Source organism: Gymnogyps californianus, chromosome 3, assembly GCF_018139145.2.
Source record: "Gymnogyps californianus isolate 813 chromosome 3, ASM1813914v2, whole genome shotgun sequence".
NCBI classification, from domain to species: domain Eukaryota; kingdom Metazoa; phylum Chordata; class Aves; order Accipitriformes; family Cathartidae; genus Gymnogyps; species Gymnogyps californianus.
This window is the reverse complement of record NC_059473.1, coordinates 98,279,969-98,306,945: the sequence shown is the minus strand read 5'-3', so window position 1 is coordinate 98,306,945 and position 26,977 is coordinate 98,279,969. Positions and strand designations below refer to the sequence as shown.

At 37.6% G+C, this 26,977-nt stretch overlaps 1 protein-coding gene across 1 annotated transcript in view; it reads right to left on the bottom strand.

Moving 5' to 3' along the window:
* The window catches only part of EYS (eyes shut homolog), a 950,400-nt gene that overhangs the window by 312,678 nt on the left and 610,745 nt on the right, over positions 1 to 26,977 (bottom strand). The window contains exons 32-33 of the mRNA XM_050893740.1: positions 15,561 to 15,751; positions 13,737 to 13,828 (exon numbers count right to left, since the gene is read on the bottom strand). Coding sequence (XP_050749697.1) covers positions 13,737 to 13,828; positions 15,561 to 15,751 — 283 coding nt within the window. The remainder of the gene's footprint in view (positions 1 to 13,736; positions 13,829 to 15,560; positions 15,752 to 26,977) is intronic.

Genomic DNA, 26,977 nt, shown 5'->3' with positions numbered 1-26,977 from the left:
TTAAACCATTATTGTTTAGCATTTGCTGATGATACAATCACCGGGTCATATATGCACTCCATGAAATTTCCATCAGGCTTTTAAACCACTTTTTCTACAATCAGCACATTGGGTGCTTTAAAAGGTCAAGTAAGAAGACAGAGCTTTTTGCATAATTATAAATGTGGAAATGCATACAGCAACTCTCAAGCACTTTTGCTGGGTAAGCTACCAGTAATTGTGCCTCAGTCCAATCCAGCAGTAATAGTTCACAGTTTCCTCATTTGTACTCACATAAATGTAATAATTAAATACTGGCCTATTAATTATAACCTGAAGATGAGTTCTGTCTAAACAGTATTAAATCCTTTGCCCAATGCCTCGCAGGTTGGAAGGATGGAAAGGTCAGATAATAATTTGATAACTGCTGGGATAACGGTACCTAAACAAGACAGTGTCTGCATGAAATCCAAATCCTTTTACATAATGTCCTTACTTGCTGACATTTGTTAGTGACGATTAAATTACATGTTTGAGATTATCATAAAATGGTAAAAAGGTAATAAAACAAATGGGGGAAGAGGAGGAGGGAAAGGGGGATGTCCAGATAAAATATTAAGTGTCAGTCATGCTGTGCAGCCTTGCTGGGAATAAAGCTTCTTTAATCTGGTTCTCCTGATGAGAAAGGGAAATCTCTTGTTCTAGAAACAAGATTGAAACTGTCACCCATCTCTACCAATTTCACTTCAAATGTGATCATGCTAAACAACAATAAACAATTCACTAATTATCCTTGAACTATTTAGGATGTAATGCTAGCATTCAGTCTATTAAACAAAAACAACAGTAGATTTGCAAACAGCTATATCAAATATGAGTTGTGAACTACAAGAATTAAAGAGGTTTTTTTATCATATATTCTAAAAAACAAACCCAAAGTTCCCTGATTTTATTGAAGACAACTGATTAATTAAAGCTGAGAAACATATTTCATTTTCCTTGTGTTTAATTATTATTATTTTACAGATTTCTTAGCTTAAAAAAACCAAAGCCAACTCATGTTTTCCTCCGTTTTCACTCAGTATCTAGTAGTTTTTATTTTCTGGTTTCATACTCAAACTGCTCCTTGCAGTAGAATGTTTATTTTTGTAACATTACAACAAAACAATATGCCTATTGTCACAGACGATTAAGAGTTACGTTTTCTTAATGCACATTTAAAAGGTGGGATCAATTTTGACCCAGCACTAATTTTGAAACACTTAAGGCTTTGCAAGGGTGTTTGAGACAACTTTAAGAATGGAACGTCTGGACCTCTCTGCTCAGAGAGTTTGTGCAGGTTCCACCCTTGGAGGTTTTCAAAACCTGACTGAATAAAGCCCTGAGCAACTTGGTCTGACCCCTTGGCTGGCCCTGCTTTGAGCAGGAGGTTGGACTAGAGACCTCCTGAGGTCACTTCTAGCTTGAATTATCCTACAATTCTACAATCCTGCAACATTTTTCTTTAGCAAAAAAAAACCCTAACCCTGTAGTAATAACATTTAGAGAATAAGGCAGAATCTCATATTACCCTCAGTAGATTTATTTAGGTAGAAAATATACCAGTTACACTCACAGTCATTAAATTTTCACTCTGCAGTAAGATGCATCATTTTAGACTGCTCACATCTGTTGGTGCTGACTGTGCCCTACTGAGACACCAGGTAGCACACACTTTGATGTTGCAGATGAACTAATGAGTCAACAACGTATTTTTTCTCATTCCCTCTGACAGCAGACTCATATTTCCTGGACCTGGATTTCTTAGTCTGGTCTTAGAGAGTGATTTAACTAAATAAATAAGAACAATGAAGCTAATGACAAGACATGATGTAAATTTCTCTAAGAATACAAGGGGGAAAAAAAATCTTTGTTTCATATTCTAAGGAATGAATAAATATGGTACCCCCTTATTCTTTTCACAGAGGTTACACTTACATTACTAAACTCAAAAGGTCCACAACATGAGTTCAAGTCCTGACTCATAATCATCCATATTTTTATGAAGTTATCACAGTTCCTGTTACAGTTGCCACCCAGCCTAGCTATCACCTCCAGTTCTGAAACTGAAAAAGTTCACTGGTTAGTGCAATTCAGGAATCATTCCTAGTTTAAATGTTGCCAACCTATTTTGCAATAAGTGTTTCTATAGACATGATCTGGGACCTGCCAGCTGGCCTTAGGTCCAGAGAATAGTCTTTAGATTTCAGTTTTATTTACTACTATAGTTTTAGCTAGAAAAAAAAAAAAAATGATCTGTGCCTCTGGCCATTTCTGTCTTTACAGTTTGGAGAGCTTCAAGTTTCCTGATGCTCACATTGTAACAACCCTAAATACTGTTTACAGAAATTAAACTTAGAAAAAAACATGCATTTATTTCAAGTTGATGTAGGTGTAGATAAAGCGTCATTTGGTGAAAAGCTTGGCCCGACTCAGAGTACTGTATTCAAGTATTCAGTCAGTGGCAAGTTTAGAGTCGGATCTAGACTTGCAACACTGACATTTTATTTCAAGTGAAACTGAAAGACTGCACTGAATAAGAAGATAGTTACACAGTGGAAATTCATATTTACATCGGCTCTGCAGGCCAACATTATTTCTGGTCTCTATACCCTGTCTGTGTTCTCCTTAATATCATTTCTATGCTTGTGACATGGGGCCAAGACAGCCACAGAACATTGAATCCACTTTTATTATCCACAAGCATCCTTTAACGTTGCTCAGAAAATGCTATAGAACAAAGTTTTAGCTATGTTGCCTGTTATTAGAGTCTTACTCTACTGTTTTTATGTTTCTGTCCCTGCAATAAGTTGTTTCAGAAGCTGAAGTAGAAAATTTTCATTCTTAGAAGTGAGACTAATGAGCTCTCTTGAGATCCAAAGTAAAAGAAAGTAGCAATGACAGAAACATTTTTAGTATTTATTTAGTTAAATAATTGGAGCAAGAGCAGATTTTTCTCTCTGATGATTTTGAATTTTAGCTTCTGAGTGTCTCCTTTGATGGCAGAGTTCTGAAAAGGTGTAGAATGTGATTTGTACCCAAGATGTGGCATGACTAAGTAAGCTTTTCTCTTAAAGAGGCTGTAAAACAACAGTTTGTATCAAACTAATTGGTGGTATTAAGTCGCTATTAACTGTTGTTATGATCAATTTAGTATAATTAAATCTATTGCATTCAATTACACTGTTAGAAAAAGGCAGTTGCCTATTCTCTGTTGACTCATATGAAGTTTGTGAAAAATAGTCACTTTTTGCGGAATACAAAAAACATGCACAACATATTGAGCTTTGATTTCATGATGGTTTTTCATTCCAATTAGAATTTTTTTATATTGCATTGATGCAAAATAAAATAATATTATTTAGCTGCAAACAAATGCACTTAGTTTTAATCTTTTGTTTTATTAGAAGATTTGATCAGTGTATTTTGTATACTGAGACAGATATGCAAGAAGAAAGTCTACTTTCATTGTTCTCAATTTCTGGATTCTAACTGCAAGATATGAAAATATTAATTCCAAGTTTCTCTGTCATCATTTCTAGGTTTTGTCCATTTCCACTATTCCTTCCTTCTCTGTGAAATCTTAGTTCTTGTTGAATGAATAAAGCACTTGTTGTAGAGACTTCAGAATAGCAAAGTGTATTCTGACATGTCTGGCAATGCAGAACTGAGGTCTTTACTACACAATGTTTGAAAGGAGTATGCTCATGTAACATCAGCAGTATGACAGCATGATTTTTTTCTGAAAGAAAGCTTGTTTCTGAAAGAATGTTAAATTGTTCATTGTAAGAAGATAAGCTTTAAGCTAACATTTTAGATAAATTCTGAAAGTGAATGGAGTGCTGTGAATATGTACAGTAGATATGGGGGAGCCTGGATCATTTCACTGGCATTTCTTATACATCTATAGATGTGGTTTGACTGGCAATTTAGGCAAAGGACTAAGTTCCAGCCTTTATTCCATGGGCATTCATATGTTCCTCCTCCCTTCTTTGCACAGCAATTTGCATTAAGGAAATAATTCAGCTAAAACCAAAAAAAAGCATATATTTTTACCTGGATCAGTTCTCTATAAGAGCTCTGGCCAGATGAGCCAGTAGCTGGATAAAAAAAGGAAAAGAGGGAGAACAAAGCAGCTTGAACATGGAAAAAACAACCAAATCTCCTTGAGACCAAAAGTCTCCCTTTGAAAGGACTCTGAATTGTTGCCCTTTTGTTGAAGTGACTCCTCCAAAAAGACATAAAAGGAGCCCCCTCTTTAAAGACAGACTTTATTTAGAGCACAAGATAGCCAGTTTTTTAAAAGGTAAGTTTTTAAATGATGAAAACGTAGAAATAAGCGTGATGATTGATCAAATAAAAGGCTTGAAAGCATATTTATTCTCTAACTGGAATAAATTCTTTACTACATACTGTTGGTCTCAAACAAACTCTCCTTCCTTCCATGGTCTTACAAGGCTCGCCTTAGTGCTTACTTCCTACAGCAGGCAGACTCCACTTTTTTTCCCAGGGTTTTCCCAGTCTGCACTGTTGCTGCAGACTCTCTGCAAGCTCCATCCTGTCCTTCAGGGAGACAAAGCTTATTTGCTTTCAGAAGAGGAGCAATCTCCCTGCCTCCAGATGACTCTGGCTGAAAGGGAATCATGCAGGATAAAGTAGAAAGACAGCTTCCTTCTTACTAAGTAGGAGTTACAGTGCACAGTATTCACACAGCACTGTCTGAATAAACAAGACAGCTATACTGCCTGTCCTGCTCTCTGCATATCCCTCTTTCTTCAGTGAGAAAATGATGGCTTGCATCATCTTTCAGATACTCATGCTGTCTCATATCTGCCTCAGTACAATGATTATCATAAAACTTACGCCTTCAGGCTTCTGGATGCAATGTGCAGTGCCTAACAGCATTTTTCTCCCAGTACAGAACTGGCTAATTATTTTTGTTTCTCCATTCTCTGGGACATTTCTCAAATAGCAGAGCTTGAGTTTTGTGGTGAAATGATACCTAGTAGGTAAAAAAATCTTCGAGGTGAGAGTGAATTACACCTCTCAGATGTCTGCCACTGCTTGTTCATATAGTCAGGGTCACATATCTGAGACACAGGGTTAGCAGGGTCAGAAAGGAATCTTTACCCAGCTTTTATTTTCGGCTTTTCACTGAAGTAGTGGCTGGGGTTTGCCAGCTGGAATCATTTGGTTATATAAAATCCTCACCAATGCTGTGGGTTTAGGAAGAGGTGACCACAGTAGAATCTATCTTAGGAAAACATTTAAGAAAGAGAAGGGTTTGATTTAACTGAAGTCTGTGGTTTTCTGAACAAAATGCTGATCATTTGTGACACAGAGGAAGTCAAACTAGTGGTCCCTTAGTGGTCAAATAAGTGGTCCTTCCGGCCTGAAACTCTAAAATCAAGAAATTTTAGAAATTTTATCTTAGATAAAAACGGTAGCCTATGGTACCTTATTCTATAGTGTTCAAATGATGTAACATGTTCATCCATAGAGGGGAAAAGAAGTTCTATAAAGTATTTTTAAAATACTACAGTTTTTTCCCTAAGCTTCCTTTGTGATAGCTGATGTATTTACTCTTAATTAATATGCATATATTATATGAAATATATTGAAATCACATGTGAAAACTTAAAATCACTTTGTTTAGGAAGTCAAAGGGCTCAGCATATTTAAGTGTATAAAAGAAACTACTGGATTCTGTGTATTATATATACCAGGTCTGCTTGCTAAGTAACAAAATCCATTCAGAAATAGGATACTGTTATGTTCTATTACTTTTTGTAAGGAAAAATTACTTCAAATGTATGAAAGACGTCAATGTTGTTACTACCTTGTTTTAAAAATTAGCAATTTGAGTTATTCTGAGAATAAAATTACGAACAGTCTGGGAAATTAATAATGTGAAGAAGGGAGTTAAGAGTTACTGTATAGATCACATGGGATAGAACAGGATTTAAATATGCTTAAACAGAGAACCAGCTAAGGACATGTCCTGAGGAAAAGCCTCCAGCAAATACAGTAGCTCCGTTGAGGTAGCTGAGACAGTATCTCTAAAAGATATGGAATTTAGTTATAGGCAGCAGTCAGTAAGAGAGCGCATGTTGTTTCTTTGCTTTTTCTACTGAAGACAGAGAAAGAAAGGCAATTGTAAGTAAGGAAAAAATGAATAGTTTGCGAATCTAGAAATAAAAATATAGTTTTGTTTTTCACGATAATGACATGTCAAAGAATAGATAATAGCTTTGGTAAAGTAGTTCTACTACTGAAGTTTAAGATGTTCTTTTTTCAGAAAAAAAATAATTTAAACTAACTGATACTTCAAAAATACCTAAGATTAATAGGAGATAACTGCATTGATACACTGTACATGAAACTAATTTCTGGTATTTGTACACAAAAATAATCTTCAGCTACAGAAACTTATGCTTGCTCACAAACTAAACTGGGTAAGTATAATTTCACTGATCGCCTATCACTTTCCTTAATATTTCTTCAGCAGCAGATATCATCAATGCATTCTCAGTATTCAACCTATGTATAGATCAGTTTGCTTATCTGAGCTTATTATTTAACTGTTCTGACAATTTTTATTGAGATGCTGTATTTGTATTTACATTGCTATTCCTCTCTAACACCTACAAAGTCATTATTTCCATAGTGCTCTAAGTAATTAAAAAGGGAGGATTATACAAAAAAATAGTATAATCTGAAAAACATTATTGATTGAACATTTATTCTTAAGAAGCACCACCATTTATTTTGAACACTTGACCTCCAAATAGAAAGGTACATTAAGCTACATTTAAATTATCAAGTATTTATGAGATAAAGTAATGAATAAAATTAGTCACAGGAGGGAAGGTTACTAGCCCAGCTCCCCTTCTACTTATCTGTGAAAGGATTAAAATCAAATTAATTCTCTCTGACTGTACTGTGCAGGTTAGTAGAATGAACTGGAAAACACATAAAGATATATTCTGACTAGCAAGATTTCAAAATTTTTCCTCTGTTTAGTGTTTTTTTAATTCATATTTGGTTTTAATCTCACAGTTCATAAATCAGAATCTCCTTTGATTTTCTTGTTTCAATCCAGCATTGCCATTTCTGTGGCACTGTCATGCTCTGCTAGTGGGCAGCAATAGTGTCACTGTGTAACAGAAATCTTCAGCACCTAGAAATTAGTTTTCCACTTTTTGAGCTACTTGTGCCAATAGCCACTCTTTGTTGTTGCATCATTATCTTTTTCCTTTCAGATGTATTCCAGAATACCCTTTTTGGGGGATATTCTTCACTTCTTCCTGTTCATCTGTGTGATAGTCACCATAAGTATTTTAGGTTAAATTTCTTTATCTCTGTCCAAAAAAATCAAAACAAAACAAAAAAAGAATCCTTCTGATTTTCTTGGTACATCATGATCAATTCATTCCTATTTTCCACCTTACAAATCCAGGTCTTGACATTAGTGTCATTATTTCAAAAGTTTTCATAATTTTTGTTCCATTTTAAATAAAATTGTCTCTACATCTAAACTATATACTCAAATCAGTTTGTTTTCATTGACTTAGCCTCTCTGCAATGGATACTGGACAGTAAGTAGCAGATATAACCTAATTAGGAATCAAGATACAGTGGAATTTAAGAAACAAGAAATGTAATTTTATTACCAGTGTTAACAAATCATAAATAAATTGGATTAAATGTAATAAACTGGACTTTTTCCAAGTAAGACCATTGAGCTGGGAAAAGTTTCAGACTATACAAAAGTTAGAAATTATGAGATAAGTCAGCACTTGTGCTGTATTTCATACACCCCTAGTTTTTCACTACACACTTTAGGAGGGACTGAAAAAAAGACCGACACAGCCATGGCTAGGAAAGTATGTTTGTGAGGAGCCTGTCAGTGGCCAGTTTAGAGGTCCAACAACTTCCTAAATCATTTGTATTGGTAATAAATATAAATCAAGCTTAACCCTGCGTATGTCCAAGTACTTCAACAAATGTCTTGCAGCTGATGCAAGTCCATTGATAGCTTCCTTGGGAGAGGCCCAGAAAATGAAAAGAGCATGAAGCTATCTTACATCATGAATACACTTCTTACTGCATTATGTAAATATTGAATACACTTCTACTTGAATTAAGCAGCAGCCATTGTTATTAATATCTTGTGGCTTACACTGTTGTTTGAGGAGATGGCCCATTAAGTTTGTTTTCATTAAGTAGAGTATATGGCACTTACACAGTACATGAAACAACAGGTGGGTGACCTCTTCACCTATATGCTGCAAAGTTAAAAATGAAGGCCAATGTTCGGCACCTTTGTGATAAAATAAAAATAGGAATTTACAATAAAAGAGAAATAAATAAATAAAAAAAAAAAACAGAGAAGCATCTGCAGTTTTTTCTAACCACTTTATCTATCATCTGCTTGTCTTACCTGCCTGAAAGCCCTAGGGAAAATATGAGCTTTGTAGCTTATTCTGAAGGATAATAAATACAGCATATTTTGCACCATATGGATTATTTCAGGCCTTCATAAAAAGCTATCAAAACCAAGCAATATACAAGCTCCAGAATGAGCATATGTTGCATTATGGCATGATTAGAAAGATCTTTTTCTGACTAGAGGAATCAGAAAACATCTACATCTCAAAACCAAGACAATCAATCACCAAAAGTCCTATAGTCAACTAGTGCAAACCTCCAATTACAAACGTTATCAGTTAAAGGAGAAGAATAATGGATTCTTTAAAGAAGCAAATTGCCACATTTTGCAGTTGGTTTCTAGACTGATGGAGCATCTACACCAGTTTTCTAATCCTAATGGTCACAGTCGGTTAAAAAAAAAGTTCAAAGTGGATAGACTCATTTTAAAGAAAGAAGTTGTATTCGTGACATCTACTGCATAATCAATTTATAAGCTGATAGATTTGCTAAAGCAATTGACTATTGTGATCTGAGATTAAAAGTAAAATAAGAAATGTTTTTTATTTAATCAAGGAAACTATTATTATCAGTACTGAAATAATTGTTGAAATGGAGCATAGTGGACCAAGAAAATGACAAATTTCTAATACCGATGCTGCAGTTTGGCCTGCTTCTGCAATACATGTTACTTTATCAACTTGTTTTGATGATGAAGATTGAAGAAGATAAATCTTAAAGCAGTTAATGAAGACAGTTTTATAAGGGCTAGAATGAGAAGATTGTGGTAGAGCATCCCTTGCATTGCCAGTAAGGTAACTGTATCTTCACAACAAAACCAAACATGTAAACTTCCCAATGCTTGAGTTTAACATTTTCTTCCCTTCATAATACCTGGCAGAAATCCAATCCCTGTGGGATACTGCCCATATCCTTTTTTCACTGTAGGTCTTTCACTTCCCTGGTAACATTCTTAAAAAACCCAAAATGATACAGTCAGAAATGTGAGTGAAACAACTGCAATGATTTTCATTAATAGCTAGACTTAGTAAACAACTGTACTAGCTTACACAGAAAACAGAACTCTCGGGCACTGCTCTGAGGCAAACCTTGGCAACATGTTGGTTTTAGCAGCCAATGCCATAAATTAAGACTAATCTGAGGCAAAAAGTTATATCCTATCCAAAATTATCAAGCTATCCCAGATTTTTGTGCAAATCCAGTCCTCTTATTATATCCAATTTTATTAAATTGTTACAATTGTAGCCACAATATTCCATCATCACAAAAAATGTACTTCAGCTATGTTGCTATTTTACTTTCAGCATGAATATTCTGGTAAACTATGAGAACTGGATATAACGTAGTGTCTGACAGTAATATGCACGTTTATTTGCAAATGTTAAAAGGTGTGACATTTCTTCTATTCACATCAGGTGTGATTTCTGTGGGATAAAGGAAGCAGTAAAATGTTCCCCTGTAAGCAGAAAAGGAAGATATTATCACTGTCTAATTTTCACTGTATTTCAACTTGTATTACACAACACTCACCACTTTTAAGTCTATTTCTTTCATTTAATATGATATTGTAGAGGCAGTGTATTCTTTGCAGATGGCCTATCTTCAGTAGCTGAAATGCATTGCTTTTAGTGAATTTGAAAGACAAAAATCTTTCCATCACAGGGCCATATCAAAAGGGCTCCAAACAATTAGGAATACATTAAGTAATGAGAATGAACATTTTTTTTTTTTAACAAACTAGTACAAAATCATATTTTTTTTTATTACCCATGATGTCTGTTCATAATACTTAACATCTGCAGAACAAAGAAAATCCCACACTGTGCATACCCACTATGTTACAGTACTCAGTATCTCCTACTTTTCCATCCTGACTTCGCCAACTTCCCAGATACCATTGTTCAAAACTTAACTAACTTATCTCACTGCAAATCAGTTCTGAGAAGATTAAACAACATTTGCAAAGCTCTAGACAGCTGCTGAATAAGCTACGGCAATTTTTCACCAAAGTTATTTTAAGTTTTACCATGTCTTATTATACTACAGTTGATTAAATGTTAACCTCATAAAACAAGCAACACACATATTTCAAGAGTGACTTTATCAAATCTAATTGCCAACAATACATATTTAATTGTTAATAAGTAAGTATGTAAAGCAGGGGTTATTATACTTTTCCATACAGCATATACATTTTCTGAATTAACTCAAGCACATGTGAAGATGCTCTAGATGAACGTAAGAAGCAACTTCTAACCAAATCTTTCTGACATCTGTGTCATTAAGATTCTAAATCTTAGAATCATAGAATCATCTATGTTGGAGAAGACCTTTAAGATCATTGAGTCCAACCGCAAACCTAACACTGCCAAGTCCACTACTAAACCATGTCCCTAAGCTCCACGTCCACACATCTTTTAAATACCTCCAGGGATGGTGACTCTACCACTTCCCTGGGCAGCCTGTTCCAATGCTTGATAACCCTTTTGGTGAAGAAATATTTCTTAATATCCAATTGAAACCTCCCCTGGCACAACTTGAAGCTACTTCCTCTTGTCCTATCGCTTGTTACTGGGGAGAAGAGACCGACACCCACCTCGCTACAACCTCCTTTGAGGTAGTTGTAGAGAGCAATAAGGTCTCCTCTGAGCCTCCTCTTCTCCAGGCTAAACAACCCCAGTTCCCTCAGCTGCTCCTCATAAGGCTTGCTCTCTAGACCCTTCACCAGCTTTGTTGCTCTTCTTTGGACATGCTCCAGCACCTCAATGTCTTTCTTGTAGTGAGGGGCCCAAAACTGAACACAGTATTCAAGGTGTGGCCTCGCCAGCGCCGAGTACGGGGGGTTGATTACTTCCCTAGTCCTGCTGGCCACACTATTTCTGATACAAGCCAGGATGCTGTTGACCTTCTTGGCCACCTGGGCACACTGCTGGCTCATATTCAGCTGGCTGTCGACCAACACCTCCAGGTCTTTTTCCACCGGGCGGCTTTCCAGCCAATCTTCCCAAAGCTTGTAATGTTGTGTGGGGTTGTTGTGACCCAAGTGCAGGACCCAACGCTTAGCCTTGTTGAATCACTACAACTGGCCTCAGCCCATTGATCCAGACTGTCCAGATCCCTCTCTAGAACCTTTCTACCCTCAAGCATATCAACACTCCTGCCCAACTTGGTGTTGTCTGCACACCGTCATCTTAAAACAAGGTCCCAAACCATTTCCAGTCTACTAAAGTGAGTGATTAATTAATAATTGCTCACTAATTAGCCTGAATCCTGTAAATGGTATTCATTCCTTCTCTTTCAACAGCAAAAATCAGTGTGGCCCATCTTACCTGAGCTGTCCTGAAATAATTGTCATTCTCTGCAAATGAAAGAAGATAACTCTTCCTTCCTCCCTTTTTAGGCTCAAAACGATCACCAGAAATAGAAATCAGGTTGTTTTTCTTTCCAGATACTGCCATAGGCTGATTTATAGATTCAAGTTATTGTCTGCTTGATGGAGTTGGGGGAAAATGCATAAAATAGGTGCACTCACATCATGGTAGTTAATGCACCCCTGAGTAATGTCAATGACGTTGAGTTCTAATGCTCTGACGCCAGGGGAAAGGGTGTTTTTCTTAAAGTCTCCTACAGTACTGAGGGTTCAGGTATTGATACTTTTGTTATCTTCAGGACCTTAAATCTTTCTTAAAATGAACAACAAAGGAATAACAACAGAATTCTAATGGATTAAACTAGCTAACAGACTAAAAATTTTGTGTCTCCAGTCCTTATCCACTTTCTCTGTGTCACTTGGGATTTTTTAGACTTCTTGTGTGTTCTCCCTCAGTTGTCTTCAATGGACTTGCAGAGTCCTTGATTATTTAGTCATTGTTCATACAGAAGCTGCTTAATGCCTTTATCATCTTTATATCTCTTATCTAGAAAAAATTCCAATTCTACTTTCTCTATTCTGAGATTGAGAGGGTGTCAAAACCAGAGAAATAAACAGAATTGCATATGTTATTCAAGATTTTAGAGAATCCCACTTTTATCAGTGTCATAGAGACGTCTTCTATTCCTTCCTGGTCAGAGAGGAGCTTACACTTGCTTTTAGCTTCCGTTAGCATGGTTCGGTTTTACGTTATTCCCTTTTTGGGTGATAAGCACAACTGTAGTGAATTACTGGCTTTTGCTCCTTGCATTTGTTTGCTTTGTCTTACCACGTGGTCTGGAGCTTGAGCCTGATTTAGCATGCTGGAAAAAAATATGACAGCGATGATAGCTGAAATGCAGCAATAAACTGTGGTCCTTCTCACTGACTACTCACTGCCACATCTGAGGCAGCAAGGCACAGTATAATGGATACAATCACCACTGCAGTTTCCCATAGAAACTAAGGGTCCAGTTGTAATTGCCCTGCAAAAGTGCTTCATTTAGCTACATTTGGACAGATATAGCTATAAAAGGTTTATTCCAGTAAAAGGCTTTTTTTCCTTCTGTACCCTTCCACAAACTTTTTAGGAGTCATTTACTCCTTAGAGACAAGCAGACAGCTAGCTCTCTTCCTTCGTGCCAAACTAGAGGACTTGGACCTATTTTAAGCTGTCTAATAGGAACTAGGCACCTAGAGAGCTCGCTAGGACTCATGCCTAATTTTCCTATAAAGTGAAACCAAACCTTTCTCTTCCAAGTTCTTAAAAGGTTGTGGATTCTAACAGCACAGACATTTGGTCATTAGATACATCTATGTACAAAGAACTTGGAAAACCTACTACCTACCTCATTTTCCTTTCATTTTATCCTCCTTCAGTTGCAAGTATTGTTACTTTTAGAGGAGTAATATATCCTGTTATGAGCTGCAAGTCAGTGACAGCAACAAAAGACATGGTGCTGTTTCTGCCTATCTATATTTTCCAAGATTTTTCTATTAGTCACTCTCCATTGTCGGAAATTCAACTATTTCCTGGACTAAGTAGCCTGGACCTACTGCACAGCAGGTTCCCTGCCTGAATGTTTGTTTGCTATGGTACATGAGTTCAATGAGAATAAATTTATTTCCATTAAACACATCAGTGATGTGATGAGCACTGTCCAACTGTACTATAGTTTTAAACATTTTTTCCAAGGATGTGTTGTAGTCCACACTGCCATAACATGATTTTAAGGCACACTTTCAGGTATCACTCATAGCTAATGAGATGTAATAGTGTTGGAATTCACTAACTATCCAACCTAGATGAACTTCGAAGCAATTATAAACACAGACAACAATAAAATATAAAACTTACCTAATTTGCACTTTATACCAGTGTCCATCATCCACTCTAGCAGTAGTAGTGACGTTTTTGACTTCTGCTGTTTCATCACATAAAAACTGGTACTACAGTGGGAAAAATGCTTTTATTACATAATTTCTAATAATTAAACAGTTACAGGCTTAGAAACTTGAATTTAAAAATAACAGATGGTTTCATAAAAACCTGAAGGATGTCATGTGTATCAAGGAAAACTAATGTTTCATTAGAGATCTGGATCAGGAAGTCTATTGTACCAGAAATATATGCTTCCTAGCCCACATGAAAATGCTTTAATCTTTGTGTATTGTACAATCAGATATCATGGGCCTGATTTGCAAAGAAGTTGACTATCTGCAACCCAGCTGAAATTAACATTGGCCACGGGTGAATTTTACTTACCATTTTATGGCCTCCTTACACTTCCAAACACGTAATGTAGCATGCAGGCTTGAGCATTTTGGAACACCATTTAATTTCCTATAGTAATGTGAACAAGCACTTGATTTCATGGTTTGTCTACTTGTAATTGTAACTTGATTGTGAGCTTAGAACCATTTGTTCATTGGGCTCTAAATCTACATTTAATTGACCAGCTTTGTGAACGATGATTAAGTGAATTCAATTAGTTTTAACATGGCACACTGGGATCTCTGAATAAATTTTTGTGAATTAAAGTACTTTCATATTTTATGGTGCTTATGATACGTTAGAAAAATATTTTTCTGCATCATTACTTTGCCATGAATACAAGTAAGATGGACTTAACGCCATGAACATTTTCTAAACACTAGATAACTTCCTGCCCCTGACTAATCTCATTTGTTCTGGATAAAGATAGTCACAATATAATAAAATACAGTAAATCACAATATAACAGAATAAAGTAAAAGGTAATTATCTCCTTTTTCTGTTTATCTGCAATTTATATATCTTTTTAATATGATCAAGCTCTTTAAACATGAAGGAAAATATAACTCAAATATGCTGTTCCTAACAGCCATTTCACAATCTCTACAAAAGATTATAATTACAGCCAAACTTTTGGAAATTTTTAACAGGAAAATGGAAGATTCATTATGAGAAAAATAACTTCTTTTTTAATGTCTTTTTATAGCCTCTTTAGTATCTGTCCATGTCTTCATAAATCTCAAGCTTTATCTTTTCCTCAGAAAAAAGGAATAATTTGCCAAAGGTAAAGATATACTGGGATAAACATTTTACTCCTTAAAGTTTATAAACAAATGTATTCCTATTTAGTTTGTCCACGAAAGCCAAGAAAATGTTGTGATCCTGTGGAACTGTGAATTAACACAATAGATCAAGTAAAAGGTTTCTACTCAGAGCCACGCGGTAACAAAGACACACTCTATTCCCTTACACTGTAAATTTTCCTATGACAATTCACTCAGTTCCACAGCCCCCCTTATAACAATTTTAATGAACTTGCACATAGTTCAGTTACTTTGGGCTCTGTATATAAAATAGAATACCTTAATTTGTACCAGTTGTAAAGACAAAATCTATGTTCTTTGTTTTTGTCTTTTAATGCGTACTTTTTATATGAGACATTCCAATTATAATCACTATTCAATTTTCTTCAAGCACCACCTCTTGTGAGACATATTAATCATATTAGCCATGAATTTGCCCTAACAGATAGCAATTTTGACAACTATTTTCCTTAAAATACTAAAGAATCTCAAGACACTCTGTATCTCTATCTTCTACAGCAGGAAACAGAAAAAAAAAATTAAAATTTTTACAGATCCTACCTTTTACTTACTTTTCCTTCAGTGGGAGATTTTGGTGCCTTACCTGTAAGGTGCCATGTTTGATGAAAACCTGAATTAAAAAATGTCCTACTGTTTCTGGGCTCTGTTCAATATACAGGAGGAGTCCATGAGGATTATAGGTCTTAAATTCCAAGTGGATGAAGTTTTGCATGTTCAAATGCAAGCCTTGAAATTCCAGGTAAGAATCACCGTAATAGTGAGCATAACTAAAATCTGTAAATAGAATTTTGAGAGATATAAGGATACAAAGACATTTTTCTTCTTCACCCGCTGCTTTCTTATTCTGCTAATGGTAGCAAAGAGGTAGGATACTCTTTTACATCTGTCAAGGAGACAGATGTGCATCTGAAAATTGATGTTAGTTTTCTTCTGTCAAAGACTGACACTGAGAGTTTATAAAACTAGACAAATGTTTAGGTCAAATTATATTAAGCAGGCAACTAGGATAAATGTCTGAAAGAAAAGGCTATGAAAATGATAGCACTTGGTACATATCTAGCAGCTCTGGCTCCCCATAAGTCAAGAATATTTTTTTCAAAGTTAAGCATTCACATAGTTTTTGATGCAAGAATGAATGAGCTTGAAATCTTTGCAGAAACCACACAGTATGGAAAGGGAGGAAGACGTTCAACAACCTAATTATGTAATTGGCATCTTAATCAAATATGTCAACTATTTCTGTCTAAAACAAACAATGGCATGTTGCTTGGGTGAAAGCTGAAAATTTCCCGACTACATCTAGCTTGTCTGTTTGATTTATCTAGACCCCTCTTAACCTCCAGCACCCTGTGCCGTACCTGGCAAGGGCAGATGCAGCTCATATTTAAATGGAAAAGGTATGTGAATACATGGCTGCAAGCCCGTCAAATGACAGAGGAGTACACTTAAAAGGGGCTTTTTTCTTTTTTCTCTCTCCTCCCTCCTTTCCTCTCTTCTCTCCTTTCCTTTTCCCTCTCCTGTCTCCTTCATTCCCTCCTTCCCTTTCTTTTCTACCTTTCTCTTTCTTTCTTCCTATTTCTTTTTTCTCTTTTCCTTTCTTTTTTCTTCTCTATTTTTCTTTTCTTTCTTTTCTTTGTTTCTCTTTCCCTCTTTTCCTTTCTCCCTCCATCTCTTCTTTTAATTTTCCCTTCCCTTCCTCTGTTTCTTCCTTCCTTGTCTTTTCCTTTCCATCCTTTCCTTTCTCTTTCACATGGTGTGTTTTTACAACAGTATTCAATATGCACATGGGTACCCATTCATACACAAATGCAGTCATGCACTTCTTAGGTTTTTTTACTTGCCAATATTTAAATTGAGCCTTAGATTAGTACATTTTTCTGTTCATAAGGAATTAAAAATTTGTCCTCTTCCACACATGTAACATGAGGAGTTTAGTTGTTTCATTTTAGCACAGCTATGGTATTTTGATTTTTACACAAGCAGAAATATGCTTTAGTCTCATTTGAAGAATCACACAGCATACAATTATTTTTTTGATCAACTTTATGAGACTGATAAAAATTTAAAGAAATATTAACAACTTATCTTGTTAAAAAAGTCAGTGCAGCAATATGAACCTAGATACAATGTATAACACATAATAAGTGAATAATTCCATTTCACTTGGCTCAGATTTCACTGAATCATCTATACAGGGATTCTGAGTATCTTTCAAGGTCACAGATTCATTTCTGTTTTCCAAAATAGGCAAAATTTTAATGTGTTCTGACACCAATTCCAATAGCAAACACATTACTACATATGCTTAAATTCTGAACATCAGTGATAGTGGGATAAATTACAAACTATTAAAGTTGCACTCCTGTATATCACTGTAAGACTATGCTGAATTTTATCCTTTCATGACTTTTCAGAAACCTATTTACAAAGTCAGAGTCACTGTGGTCAAATCCCACACAAAGCTCTTCTTAACAAATTCTCAGGAAGAGGTGAAAAGAGAAACAGCAACAAATCAGTAATATAAGTACACATACAACATGCAGTAAAACAAACCAAAAATTTCAAGCAATACCAATCAATGACCAGTGATGCAAAAAAGATGACCTAATAATTTTAAATGTATTTAATCTTTAAAAATTCTGTTTTGAAATATAAGCCTGCATGTGTAAATTTCAGAAAACTCAAAAAACCCCATACAAAATTGCACAGAAAACTTCCTCCACTTTTATAAACAGGAGAATTTCTCTACGAAAGGGCAGACACAGCTTTAGAGGATTACCTCCAATCTCTAACCCTTGTTTGTATTCCTTCCTGAGCTCACCACTGAACACTAAATCTTTCCCTCATTCCATTTGCCCTGAACTGCCCCTGCACATGGTTTTGCTTCTCCCATGGAACCGCTCAGTTATCCCCACACTCCCGAGATACTGATAACTAACTACCTTTTTTTTTTGACTCCACTTAGAAGATCAGCTTGGCTGAAAGACAGCAAAGTTGCATTGAACTCTTTCCTGCAGTCCTAATTCCTTCTGTACCTTCTCAGTTTTTTGGAGGGTTTTTTTTTTTTTGCATTGTTCAACATATAATTAAGTAGACACGTGAGAACAGGTCAAAATTACATCACTTCTTTGGTGCTTTGCTAACACAAGGCATCTGAGCCCCTAGATGTCACTACAACAGAGTAAAATCTGTAATTGTGAGGAGAAAAAAAAAAGGTGGGCGGGGGATCAAAGCAGTTTATTCATGACTCCTGAAACTATAATCTAACTCTGGTAACTGAGGCCAGGCTGGATTATCTACTAAATTTCAAGAAAGACCAAACAAGCAAAAGCTAGTGGCATCTACCATTAGCTTTCTATGTATAATTGTAGGAAGTACACAGAGCACTGCAGACAAAAAACGTACTTTATTCTCTCTGACATCCACGTCTTTTTATCTTCCTGTGGCCACAAATGATACTGCCTTGCAAGACAATACACTCCATTATTCCATGGATTTGAGGCCAGTTTGGCTTCTTATGGGAAATATATTCATGCTGTGTGGTGGGTTGACCCTGGCTGGATGCCAGGTGTCCACCAAAGCCACTCTATCACTGCCCTCCTCAGCTGGACAGGGGAGAGAAAATACAATGAAAGGCTCATGGGTCGAGATAAGGACAGGGAGATCACTCACCAATTACCGTCACGGGCAAAACAGACTCGACTTGGGGAAAAATTAATTTAATTCATTACTAGGCAAATCAGAGTAGGATAGTGAGAAATAAAACCAAATCTTAAAAAACACCTTCCCCCCACCCCTCCCTTCTTCCCAGGTTTAACTTTCTACCTCCTCCCCCACAGCGGTGCAGGGGGACGGGAATGGGGGTTGTGGTCAGTTCATCACACGTTGTCTCTGCTGCTCCTTCCTCCTCAGGGGGAGGACTCCTCACACTCTTCCTCTGCTCCAGTGTGGGGTCCATCCCATGGGAGACAGTCCTCCACAAACTTCTCCAACAAGGGGGGCTACAGTTCTTCACAAACTGCTCCAGCATGGGTCCCATCCACGGGGTGCAGTCCTTCAGGAACAGACTGCTCCAGCGTGGGTCCCCCGCGGGGTCACAAGTCCTGCCAGCAAACCTGCTTCAGTGTGGGCTCCTCTCTCCACAGGGCCACAGGTCCTGCCAGGAGCCTGCTCCAGCGTGGGCTTCCCACGAGGTCACAGCGTCCTTCAGGAGCTTCCACCTGCTCCAGTGTGGGGTCCTCCATGGGCTGCAGGTGGATATCTGCTCCACCGTGCACCTCCATGGGCTGCAGGTGGATATCTGCTCCACTGTGGACCTCCATGGGCTGCAGGGGGACAGCCTGCCTCACCATGGTCTTCCCCACGGGCTGCAGGGGTATCTCTGCTCCAGCGCCTGGAGCACCTCCTCCCCCTCCTTCTTCACTGACCTTCATGTCTGCGGAGTTGTTCCTCTCATATATTCTCATGCCTTTCTTCTGGCTGCAACTGCTACACCCCATAACCTCTTTTCCCCTTCTTAAATATGTTATGACGGAGGCGCTGTCGCTGATGGGCTCTGCCTTGGCCAGCGGCAGGTCCGTCTTGGAGCCGGCTGGCATTGACTTTATCGGACATAGGGGAAGCTTCTAGCAGTTTCTCACAGAAGCAACCCCTGTAGCTCCCCCGCTACCAAAACCTTGCCATGCAAACCCAATACAATGCTGCTAACCAGAAAGCTTTTTAAAGGAATCAGCTGCAGTAAAATTGCTGCAATTGCCCTGCATCCATAAATACAGAAAGAGTTAATGAGACAAAGCACTGAAGAATATTTAGCAGGCTCCAGGTTTTTATGAAACCCATAAAAACGTGCTACTTGAATCACTAATGGCTACATGCCTTCCCACAATAGCTATTAACAAAACCCACTGCTGTGGTTTTACCTATAAAGATGCTCACATTGTTTGTAACAGTACACAATCTCTTTTTATAGAACACGAGCTTTGCTCATAATCCTTATACTAGACTTACATGCAGCTTTCTCTTTTGACCTCTAGAGTTGGCTTTCTAGATTGCTATTTGTCCTAAAGCAGAGTGCTCATCACGCAAGCCTTTAGAAAAAAAAAAAAAAAGAAAAATTGAAGCTGTATTTTATCTCTGACTCTGAATGTCTAACACTTGCTTTCCTAAGAAACAGGAAAGCTCTTTGGCCTATAAAATCCTTTCAGTTGTAGCTCGTTCCCCTGTGTACATACAGCTCTCTGTGTTTTTCTGTTTACACTAATTCACATTTATGTCAGAATGTTAAAAGCTTTGAGACCTAGCTGTAACAGTAAGCATATACGCAAGCAGGTCTGCAACCCAGCCAACTGGCAAGCTTCATTAACTCTTGCTGGTACCTACTGGGTTTCCTCTGTTTCAATGAGTTTCAGCAGCATCAGCTTCAGAATGGAGGCCTTCAAATTTAAAAATTCTTGAGAGCTAGACAACTCTAAGTCTTGGTTTTTAAAGGGAGATAGAGATAATAAAAACTTTTAATATGCTCATGAGCATAAGCTCCTGTGGACGATGGAGCTTCCATCTCTGGATATTTCTATGTCTAATGCATACCCTGCAGTTTGCATGGATTCAGGCAGAGAGGATTATAATAACGCTATTCTTCTTTCTACTGCTATTATTTTTTGTTATGTTACACCTTGGGATATAACACTCCTGTTCAAGCTATCATTTTTCCCCTCTTTCATGGACACATCTTTTATATCATTTACTATTCTTTTAATTAGAAATACCTTACAACATTCAAAGAAAAGGTATCATTGCCTGTGGGAAGGACTCTCGTGAAAAATATGAACAATTAAATAAAATTTCCAAATAGCAAATTATTTTTTACAAAGAAGGAACAGATCTCTTACAACATTATAAAACTATAGTCATAAGAAAGTTATGTCTGTTTAAAATTGGGGAATGTCAAGTGAAAAAGTGTTTTAGAAAAGTGAAATGAAAAGGTCAGAGCAAGGACTGTTTCACTGGGCTGGCTACAGACCTCTCCAGCCCAGCAGCCGACTTCCAACAGCCACCCACGGCCCAGGCTTATGCAAACAGCATGCAAGGAGCAATGCTTCTCCTGGGACAGCCTGTTAGCTTCCACCATAAACAGTGCTGTGGCTTCCTCAGCCAGGTTGTGCTCATGGCCCACCACACGGCACATCCACCCCTGCTTACCACCTTCTGTGAGTCTGGCTGGCAGGCAGGCCAAAAATATAAGCAGTGGCCCGGCACCCTGCCCCTCCAATGGCCGCACCGATGGCCATGCCCATGGCTGCCCTGTGCACCGTGGCCACCTCCTGGTCCCTCGCTGCTGCTTGCGGCCGGGTCTCTCAGCGTGCTCTAGCAGCAGCACTGTGTTGGTGAGGGAGCTGTGGAGAGAGATGAGGCAGCTGCCTACCACCATGGAAAATGAGGGTTTTTGTAGAAATGTGTGGAGGAAAGAAGGTGAGCCACACAAAGGAAGGGAGCAAGCACAGCTGGAGGCCATGGCCCCACAGGTGGACAGGAGGGTGGGCGGGCAGGCTGTTGAGATGAGGGAGGCTGGAAGCTTGTGACCTCTGGCAGCAGGAGGACTGTTTCTGATCGACCAGCAGACCTGCAGCTGCCCAGGGCACTGCTGAAGGCAAACAAGATGCTTCAGGAGACCCCTCAGAGCCAGCTGAGACTAGAGCTTGTGTCTGCGGAAGTGGGTAAAGGTGGGTGAGACAATTACTGAAGACTCCCTTCTGTGGTGTATGGAAGCGCCAATCTGCCAGTCCAACCTGATGTCTCTGAAGGCTTGCTGCCTGGCAGGGCCAGGATCTGGGATTTTGCACGGTGACCAGCAAGGCTTGCACAGCCCATGCACAGTTAACCCCTGCTACTCTTCCATATGGGCACCAACAACGCTGCCAGGGTAATTCAATGCATCAAGAGTGACTGCAGAGCTCTGGGCATGAGGGAGGAAGGCATGGGGGCCCTCAGTCCCACCAGCAAGGGGGAAAATCCTGACCAGCAGCCGACTCGTTCAGCAAAATGCCTAGCTGTTTTGCTGACACATTTAACAAGGTGGAGCAAGAGTGGTTTTGCTTGTTAACCTAATGAAAAGGACTTTAGGTGTGCTGGGGGACAGTGACCACAATCTGAAGAGAAGTGAGGGAGGAGCAAGTGTGTCTGGGCAACAGCATGATAGGAAGCTCTTGCAAGTAAGATGAATTTAACTCAATACATGCTTGTATAGGATGGACAAGCTCCTCAACCACTGACTCTTGAAGAAAAGAACAGTACAAGCACTGCAAAGAATTACAGATGGTAAGTCAGGTAAAACATCATTACATTTATTTAGCCCTCCCCACCATTTCATTCTTCTATGAGTATTCATACACGGCATCCTTTTAAATTACATGAACACATACAGAAAGCTGAAGTTTAACAGATATTTTTGTGAATATCTTCTTGGGGAGATTAGTGCTGGCAACAATTCTTCAATGACCTTGAAACTAACAATTTCATTCTTAATTCATAAATAAGTCTGTAGTCCTCTAATTAAGATGGCACAAAGCAAATTCAGCCGTGATACTTTGCTGTGAAACTCTATCTCTTGGCTTATTTCTTCATTTTCTGAGGAACATGGGAAATACATGGACAAAAAGTAAATTGTATTAGTATTACTTTTATCTTGAAGTTGACTATTTAAAAAAAGGAAGGGAAATTTTTGTAACCAGTCTTTCTTAGTGGTAAAGCTGCTTAGTGGGAATTTCATTTCTACCTGGAATTTATGTCTTCAGTAAAATATTACTGTTCTGCACCCTGGAGAAAGTTTTCAAACAATGACTCTAACGACTGTCAATTATAGTTAAATATTTTGTCAAAACTACAGTGAATCCAACCTTTGCACTTAATACCAATAAATGATTTCAAACACTAAATTGCTGTTTGTACTTTCTTCATTCACTATTTTTACTGTACAATTCTGTTTGTACCTAGATCACAGTTGATAGTGAGAATTCACTTTTTCCAGGTATGCACTACCTTCTCCATACTACCAGTAGGTATGCACAGTGTTAATGATGTGATTTGATTGCATTTCAACCACTGCTGAAGGTTCCCACATGCAAAAAAAATCTTCACGTGAGGAAAAACAATTGCCATGACAGAGCAAGGGTCCAGCATGATGTTCATACTAAAGATGAGAATCCTTCAGGGAAGGTTTGAGTGGGACCTAACAGCAGCCTTTCAGTATGAGGAGGTTACTGAGGATACAGTCAGGCTCTTTGTAGACAGGAATGACAGGAGGATAAGAGAAAATGGTCTTAAATTGAAACAGGTAACTTACCACAGTAGAAACATGCTTGCTGTCCTAACTACAAAGAATTCATGCCTCCCTAGTTTTGTGAACTCTGACAGAATATAAAAGCAGGGCTAATGGATAATATTGGTCATATGATGCTTGGGGTTTTTTTACCTCTTCTAGAGCCTCCTGTTTCTGGTGGCCTATGCACATAGCAGTATTCTTTCTTTACTCTCAATATGCTGAAAGTACCTCAGCTTTCATTTTCTTTACATTTCTATATTTTATCTCCAAAACCTGCATTTCTTTGAGGTTTCACATTAAATAAGTCATGTCCATCACTCTTTTTTGCACTTTAAAATAAGGTCAATCATTCAAGCAAGTCCTGGAGGACAGCCACAGCAAAATAATCCATAAGTTTTATTCTTTATTCCCTTAAATACAATAACCTACTTCATATTTGTAATCAGCATTTAAAAGGTTTTAGTTTATTTTCAGATGAGTCTCATGTTTTTTGTATGCTTTATTTAGTCTTTTCAGCTGAAACACCTTAAAGACAGAGCAGAACAATGATCTTCAACCATTATTTCTATTTCCAGAGGCAATGCTATTTCACTGTGATATGCCTCACCTTTGGTTCCACATAATGCACCCACAGTTACAGTGAACCTATGTTTTATGCTGTCAAAGCAGTCTGTGCTGCATGACTAGCAGAGAATTATAGTTATGTTTTTCTCTCAAAGTTGAAATGTTCTCTAATGTGGCGTGCTAGACAACAATAAAACGTGGTTAACATCCAGAACCGTTGCCAGTGTGGCCCACAAGCAGCTTTCAAGCAAAGAACAACAGTTATGAATAAACCCTCTTTACTGTTCCTTTGCCATGCTTACACAGAGCTACAGATTTGAGTAGACCGCAAAATTCATCTGAAAGAAAAACACCACTGGTTCAGAGCTCCTATAATTCACAATGTCTACACTTCTAGCCTAGACATACACATACGCACATGCAGAAACACATATATAGAATTCAGCTGCCTTAAAGGGATGGAAAATCAGATCCTAAACCCCAGGAAGCTCCTTCCCTTTTCCTGCAATCATTGTGTATCTTTCCTTTCCTCACACATGCATCAGTCATGCCTGTTGATCCATGTCTTGATTCTTAACTCCTTCATGTTCAAAAGTCAGTCTGCAATGCTGTTGGTAGTGAGATCTGCACTTACCCTCCCCACTCACTCCATAAAGGGGACAATTGGCTGCATTTTCTATTAATTTTCAGTTCTCCCCTCTGTTCTGTTCAAGAGTTATAAAACACAGTTGGAAACAACAACAACAACAATCTGTGTATACAAGATTTTCTTACACAATACATTTTTCAAATAATTTTTAAAAAAAGATATATATGTACAAACAGCACAGATCTTTAGAAAGAGAGATATAAAGAAGCCAAGGCTACAACAGAGATTGAAATTCAAAGATTTCTAATCATACAAGTTGCAACATCCTGTAGTATGGACTCATTTTATGGGAAGTGGAAGTAAAATCCCTTTATAAAAATGTAAATAATTTCTTTGTTTATTATTTACAGTATTTGGATACTGTGGGAAAAATGGGCATGAAACTTGTTTATATCCAAGGATAACAGTAGATTATATTCACAGTAATAATTTCCATTTTCTATATATTGGGAGATATATATAGAGGTAATACATATCAAATTTCTGCATGTATAAAATACATAAATCACACACTTTTTAAAATCTCTTGGGAAGGAGGAAGAGAGTTTCTTTTGAACTCATCTAAATTTTTTACATAAAAGAAAACTCACTGAACACCAGCAAACCGCTCTATTTTTGTCCCTTTTCTATGACTCATATCAGCCAAAAAGAAGTTCTGGAGAGCTCCTCGTGGAAAGGAGGGATTGGAATGCTGGACTGTGCCCAGCAATGTGGACTATGCCTCACACTGGCGTATAGTATGTGCCAGCAAAACATTTGTGCTCCAACAATCTTTCAAAAGTATAACTTAAATGAGACCATTTCAAACTAAATGGAAATCAGATGTACCTTTTTTCCCCCAGGTATAACAGTTTGGAGAGCTCTAACACCTGCACCTTTATTCATGAATGCAGAGAATTCCTGAATTACTTTGAAATTATTTTAGGACGACAGATACTCAATTGTAATGCCTAAAATGAAGCTCCCAATTTCTGTTGATTTCCATTCCAATTTTCACTGATGCCTGCATTCTGACAGCCAAACCGATGGCCATTTACAGATGGTCAGGTCAGCACTTTCGATTCAACATCTTTCCAGAATCACCTAGTGCAGGTAAACTGTGGCTATGCTCTACCTGCCAGAACAGCTATAACTACACCGTATTTCTGGAAATAGTCATTTACTATTTATGTAGGTAATAGATATGTGTATTTCAATACCTTAAAGTTCCATATTTATTAGTAGTTAATGTAAAATTTCTTTTTTTCCCCTTGCCTCTTCCTTATACTTACTGAATTTGAATAATACCATGCTCACGCAATGTGACCTTTTTCTACTGCTGTTACTTGCCTGTGAGCAACACTTTATTTGCCAGTTTTACCTACTTACTTTCAGATGTCAAATTCCCTCCGCCTCTTTTGCACTCAGACTTCTATCAGGGCCCACTATAATATCTTTTCCTGGGTTTTGCAAATCCTTGCTAGGGCCCTGTGCCAAAGCACCTTTTGGTATATTCCACTGATGTTTAAATCAGACTGACAGAAATGTCTTCTCTAAAAGCAAGACTACAGAAGATTGCTATACACGACTTGTCAACTGGCCTAATGGATTTGAAAATCTTTATGGTTTTCTTGTCTTTGCATTTACCCCTGAGAGGGCCATATTAAATGCTTCCCCTGCTACCATCACTGCTAAATGAATTCCACCAATAATTCAACCAGAAACTACAAGTGTGCTACATAATGAAAAATGGCTGATATTGAGAAAAATTCAGGATAAGATATATGTAATACAGCTTAACCAAGTTCAAGGTTTATAAGAATGGGAGTATAATAAAAACTCAGAGGCATTTATTCTGTTGGGTTCTAATACTAAACTACTTAAAATGTCTACAGATGAAGAGGGGCATGACAATCCTGGAAGTTTCAAGCATTTCTGTTTTAACTTGGTATTCTGCTCACTCATTCTTTAAAAAAGTATTTTTCTGTCTACAAATGAACACTCACAATTCATTTTCTAGAAAAGTTCACATAGGCAGCAAAAGCAGTGAATGCTATATGCTTATGTATATATTGGAGTGGAATAGCAGATATTGTCTGACTTTTTCTAAAAGTACACATAAAACAGTAAATAAATTAAATTACTGTACATTTAAAAATAATAATTTCCCTACATCTTTTCACACATATATTGACTGCAAAGAACTGAGAAGATAGTAAGCCTTGGCCCCCGGCCCCTTGAACTCAGGGAAAAGTAACCCATTTAAATTATAGGAGGCACCTGGAATGTAATTAGTGCAGGAAATAGTTTCATTATTGTCATTAAAGTATAAATAGTTCCTAAAACAGGATTCTGTTTCTTGCTCAAGTGTGGATTTTAACATCAAATACACTGCATGACTAGATTTATTAATTACAATATTAGCTTAGTAAGATGAACTGAGACTTGTATGACTGTTATCTACCAGTCACACAAGAGATTTTTCAACATG